A 5,701-nucleotide genomic window follows, 5' to 3' on the forward strand; every position below is an offset into this window, starting at 1 on the left:
ACACACACACACACACACACACACACACACACACACACACACACACACACACACAGACACACACACACACACACACACACACACACACACACACACACACACAGACACACACACACACAGACACACACACACACACACAGACACACACACACACACACAGACACACTCATACACACACACACAGACACACACACACAGACACAGACTCACACACACACACACACACAGACATACACACACACACACACAGACACACACACACTCTCTCTCTCTCTCAGTCGTTGGAAGGAAGATCTGCAGTTTGTCATAATTTCATGTTGTGATTATTAGTTGTAACAGAAAAATGTTTTTATGAAATGATGTGAAATGGGCCATGACCTGGGCTCAAACAGAACTGGACCCTCCACAGGGTTAAAGGTCACCAGGTCACACCTCTGGTTCAGCTGCAGTTGTGTGTTTGGCCACCAGGTGGAGCCCTCCACTGATGAATGATTCATTTCTTCTTCTGCTGTTTCAGATTCCTGATGAGTTCGATAAAGGTGAGTCTGTTTGGTGTTTCCTGGTGAGTCCGATGAACAGAACCAGAACCAGACATGACTTGGTTTAGTCCGGCTGGTTCTGGTCGTTTAGAACCTTGTTGACCTCAAACTGAACATCTAACAAACTTCAGGTTTTGTCTGGAGACGGATGTAGATGAACTGGACCCAAACAGAACCAGAACACCGGTCCAGCAGCAGAAGAATTCATACGCCTGAACTTCCCATGTGCTCATGTGAAAACTAACTCTGAAAAGTGTGGCATGTTTCTCTCATTGGGTCAGAACTCCACCGGGTCGGGCTGCAGAACCGGCTGATGGTGTTTATGTCCGTTCTGCGGCTTCGTCAGACTGGATGTAGATTCTGGTCTAGACTTTGACTAGACCACTCTAAGCCATCAACATGCTCAGTTCTAACTCACCCCTGGATATCTCTGTCTGGTTCTGTCCATGATTCTGGACCCAAAACCAGGACCGCTGAACTGAAGAAGCATGCCACACCTTTCAGATTTGAAGACTCAGGCTTTCAATCCGTGTCAATGGCGACAGCTCTACTGAAACCCCAGCTGGAAGGGGAAAGTCGAGTGGAAGGAAAAAGTGGCGGAAAATGCAGTGAACTCTAGGAGGAGGAATTCCTCAGGGTCAGCGCTTCTGTGTGTGTGTGTGTGTGTGTGTGTGTGTGTGTGTGTGTGTGTGTGTGTGTCAGTGTGTGTGTGTGTGTGTGTGCACGCGGGGTTCTGGTGCCGCGTATTCCCACTGGAAAGCCCAGCAGAACCGAGCCGGGCTGGTTGAAAGGGCATCAGACCCGGTCAGCAGAACCTGTGGTGGGTTTGGGTTCTGATCTGTTCTGTTCTGTTCCAGATCCGCCCGTCGTCCAGCAGCTCAGGAGAACCTACAAGTACTTCAAGGACTACAGACAGGTGAGCAGAACCGCCAGCCGGGTCGCCCCTCCGACTGGTTGGCTGGTTCCGGTTCCTCCGGACTGGATCAGAACCTTCCAACCGGGGACTGTATCCCAGCAGAACCAGGTTCTGGTGGTCAGCAGGTTCTGCGGGCTCCACATGGTTCTGTAAGGTTCTGCAGCTTTGCCGTCTGCCCTGCAGATGATCATCGAACCGACGAGTCCGAAGCTGCTTCCCGACCCGCTGAAGGAACCGTACTACCAGCCGCCGTACACGCTGGTTCTGGAGCTGACCGACGTCCTGCTGCACCCGGAGTGGTCGGTGGGTCGCCGTCTGTCTCTGACCTTTGACCTGTGCTGCGGATCTCCCCCGGTTCTGCTGTGAACCGGGTCGGTCGGAACCTGTAACCCGATTGTTGTGCTGTGTGCCCAGCTGTCCACCGGGTGGCGCTTCAAGAAGCGGCCCGGCATCGACTTCCTGTTCCAGCAGCTGGCGCCGCTCTACGAGATCGTCATCTTCACGGCCGAGACGGGCATGGTGAGCGACCCGAACACAGCGGTTCTGACCCGCTCCTGCAGGAACGGGTCAGAACCGGGCTCTGTTGGTGTTCTGACAGACGGCGTACCCTCTGATCGACAGCATCGACCCGCAGGGCTTCGTCATGTACCGCCTCTTCAGGGACGCCACGCGCTACATGGAGGGCCACCATGTCAAGGTCAGCTTCCGGGTCCGGTTCTGATCCACTGCTTTTCTCCTCAGAACTTTCTTTGGCTCTGGTAACCATGGCAGCGCCTTGGCTTCCTGTAAACCTGCAGCCGCCATGTTGGTTTACGGAGCTGTGCTGCGTTCGCAGGCTGTGGGAAGTTTCTGCTTGGTCTGAGCTTTGATGATTATTGTTTACAAAACAACAATAATCAATATATTATTTGTTTGTTCAGATTTTGAGTTTTCTGATCAGGGAATTTTTAAATGGTTTTACCAGTGGGGCCCCCTGGAGGCCGCCTGGTGTAACGCAGCTGGACCCAGTGATGACCTGCTGCTGGGTCCAAATGACAGTTAAAGGACGAGCAGAACGGCGCCACGCAGGTGACCGGGCGGGTTCCAGGTGCAGCGGGCCGGTTCTGACCCGTTTGTCTTGCAGGACGTGTCGTGCCTGAACCGGGCCAGCAGTAAGGTGATCGTGGTGGACTGTAAGCGCGAGGCGTTCCAGCTGCAGCCCTTCAACGGCCTGGCGCTCAGGAAGTGGGACGGAAACTCAGACGACCGGACCCTCTACGACCTCGCCAACTTCCTGAAGGGTGAGCGGTTCTGGTTCCGACCCGAGGCGGCTCTGGTTCTGGACCCGCTTCTCTCAACAGAACCATCCAGAGTTCTGATGATGTTTTTAATCCGGTGCTAAAGCAAAACGCCACATGCTGAACATTGATCCTCCAATCAAACTCTAAATTCTGATCAGAACATTAAACGGGTCCAGAAACCAGGTTAGAAACATCCGGACTGTTGGACCCGTTTAACATGATTCAGAACCAGAACCAAACAAGAACCGGGTCCAGATTTAACTCCTTCTGTTTCCAGTCACTCAGATTTAATGGTTGGAGTTTCTGAAGCGTTTCAGCTCAAGAAAGCTGCGACGCTCCAGGTCCCAGAACCGACCCGGTTCTGACCCTGACCCAGTTCTGACCCTGACCCGGTTCTGACCCGGTGTGTTCCCTGCAGCCATCGCTCTGAGCGGCGTGGACGACGTGCGCGGCGTTCTGGAGAACTACGCCCTGGAGGACGACCCCATCGAGGCCTTCAAGCGCCGCCAGGCCCAGCTGGCCCAGGTGGGACGGTTCTGGTTCTGACCCGGTTCTGTTGTGGTGCTGGTTCTGACCCGGTGTCGCCCCCGGCAGGAGGAGCAGCAGCGCCTGGCGGACCTGTCCCAGCAGAAGAAGCCGGCTCTCTCTCTGGGCTCCATCACGACCCGGTTCTGGCGGTCCAAGCAGCAGTGAGGCCCGCAGGCCCCTCCCACCCACACAGCTCCACCAATCACAGCCCGAGGAGGTGAGGGGCGGGGCCCGGGGGGCGGGCTCTGGAGGCCCCGGCCCCCTTCCTCTCTGTGTGTCCTGATTGGACCCAGATGAGTTTGGACCTGCTGGAGGTCGGCGGCTGATCCAGAACCAGAACCAGCTCTGGTTCCCTCCTCCGCCTTGGACCGGACCTGGTATCGGTTCCCCCCGTCCTGCAGGGGGCGCAGTGACTCTGACAGTACAGAATAAATCACTGATGTTTAGATGTGAGCAGCGGTTCTGGTGGACGTTGGACCGGACCGGACCGGAACCGCTGGAGGAGCTTTCTGTCGGCCTCATGAAGCCCTGAACAAACATGTGGTGTGATTTTCACCAGCAGGTGGAGCAGCTGAGCCTGGCAGGCCCGGTTCTGGGTTGGAACCGGACCTTCAAAACATCAGACCAATAAAATGTTTGATAAACTTCTTCCTTCCACTCAACTTTCTCTGCCTGGACGCAGCTGTGAGCAGCAGCATCTGTCCACTCAGGTGGATCAGAACCAGAACCTTTTATTGGTCTGATGTAAAATTCTGATATTTACTGGAATAAATCAGATTTTCAACCTGAATATTGATGATTATCGTTTATTGATGATGTCCGCCCCGCGATCTTCCATGAGTCATCAGAACATCTGGCAGAGGTGGCGTCATGCTGCGGGCTGGTTGGTTCTGTTGGGTTTCTGGTCCAAATCCGACCCGGAACCGTGATGAAGACGAAGGTTAAAGCTGAACATGAAACCTTTTAGTTTTTTATCAGAATTTTATCAGAACTTTTGTTTCCAGATTTTCTGCTTAAATGTAAATATTTTCACACTTCAAGCCGGTTCTGTTGGGTCAGAACCGGTTCTGTTGGGTCAGAACCGGTTCTGTTGGGTCAGAACCTGGAACCTCAACTTGGTGGTAAATGAATCAGAGTTCAGCCAGACGGGTTGAAGTTCTGGTTCTGGACCAGAACTTCAACAGAACCTAAAAAGTAATGATGTTGATTGGACCTGCTGGTTCTGAGACCCAATGTTTGAGTAGAGCTGGAAGACCGGGTCGGTTCTGGTCGGAACCAGACAGTTTATCAGAACCTTCTGCTGCTTTCTGACCAGGAGTTGAAATAAAAGTTGATTTTCAGCAGAATCTCCACTTTATGAATGTTTTATTACTGGTTCCGCGGTTCTGGACCGGTTCTGGTTCGGCTGGTTCTATACCTGGCAGAAATGAATGCGTTGCCACTGGACCGGATCTACAGTTTGGTTCGGTTGACTGAACCGGGCCAGACGCGGTTCTGTTTGGAAACGGAAGCTGCTGGCTCGGAACCAGAACCGCCGCTGGGTTCGCCTCCGCACCAAACGGTGGGAGTCAGGAAGCCGCAAACAGCTGCGCCAAACAAAAGCCGCAGTTAGCACGAGGCCGAGAAGTGCGCGCGCCGCCGCGGGGAGCATGAAAGGACGCGGCGCGTGGCGGGAACAGGAGGTCGCGCGACTCCTTGTCACCTGGCAGGTGGTCAGCAGGTAGGTGTGAAGCCCCCACGCTCTTCACGCAGACTGAGGAAGAGGAACTTTACTCCAGGTTAAATGGATCAGAACCGGGTCCAAACGGCGCAGCTCGACTGAACCAGTTAGAATGTGATCAAAATAATCGATACGGATCGAATATGGTGATTATCAGCAGCAGCAGCTCTGATCAGGCCTCGGTGTTTCAGCTGGTTCCCATTTTAACCGCAGTTTGAATATTTTATTTTGAAAAATGTTCACATCCGTTTCCTTTTTCCCAGTAAACTTTGTGTTGCAACATTTGAGCTACATGATGAAATGAAACCATGAAAATTATAATCCAGACCATAATAACCAGCTGGTTCAGTCTGGGTTTAAAGGAGCTCAGGGTTTCTGCTCTTTTTCAGTTTTCTGGAAGTTTGTTCCAGATCTGTGGTGCATAGAAGCTGAAAGCTGCTTCTGCATGTTTGGTTCTGGTTCTGATATAGAGCAGAACCAGAACCAGCAGGTTGATCCAGCAGCAGATCTATAATCTGTTCAGTGATTTATAAACTACCAGCAGATTAAAGTCTCAGTGAAGAATGTAGATCTAGGTGGTGTAGAACCAGGTGGTGTAGAACCAGGTGGTGTAGATCTATGTAGTGTAGAACCAGGTGGTGTAGAACCAGGTAGTGTAGAACTAGGTGGTGTAGAACCAGGTGGTGTAGAACCAGGTAGTGTAGAACTAGGTGGTGTA

General features: G+C 52.6%; 1 protein-coding gene across 1 annotated transcript in view; it reads left to right on the forward strand.

Annotated features, from left to right (window-relative positions):
- The window catches only part of timm50 (translocase of inner mitochondrial membrane 50 homolog (S. cerevisiae)), a 6,995-nt gene extending 3,039 nt beyond the window's left edge, over positions 1 to 3,956 (forward strand). Inside the window, exons 4-11 of the mRNA XM_008401990.2 lie at positions 518 to 539; positions 1,397 to 1,455; positions 1,639 to 1,758; positions 1,870 to 1,974; positions 2,054 to 2,152; positions 2,579 to 2,735; positions 3,154 to 3,260; positions 3,330 to 3,956. Of these exons, the coding sequence (XP_008400212.1) occupies positions 518 to 539; positions 1,397 to 1,455; positions 1,639 to 1,758; positions 1,870 to 1,974; positions 2,054 to 2,152; positions 2,579 to 2,735; positions 3,154 to 3,260; positions 3,330 to 3,428 (768 nt within the window). The 3' untranslated portion in view covers positions 3,429 to 3,956. The remainder of the gene's footprint in view (positions 1 to 517; positions 540 to 1,396; positions 1,456 to 1,638; positions 1,759 to 1,869; positions 1,975 to 2,053; positions 2,153 to 2,578; positions 2,736 to 3,153; positions 3,261 to 3,329) is intronic.
- The last annotated feature ends 1,745 nt before the right edge of the window (positions 3,957 to 5,701 follow it).

Source organism: Poecilia reticulata, unplaced genomic scaffold, assembly GCF_000633615.1.
Source record: "Poecilia reticulata strain Guanapo unplaced genomic scaffold, Guppy_female_1.0+MT scaffold_159, whole genome shotgun sequence".
NCBI lineage: Eukaryota > Metazoa > Chordata > Actinopteri > Cyprinodontiformes > Poeciliidae > Poecilia > Poecilia reticulata.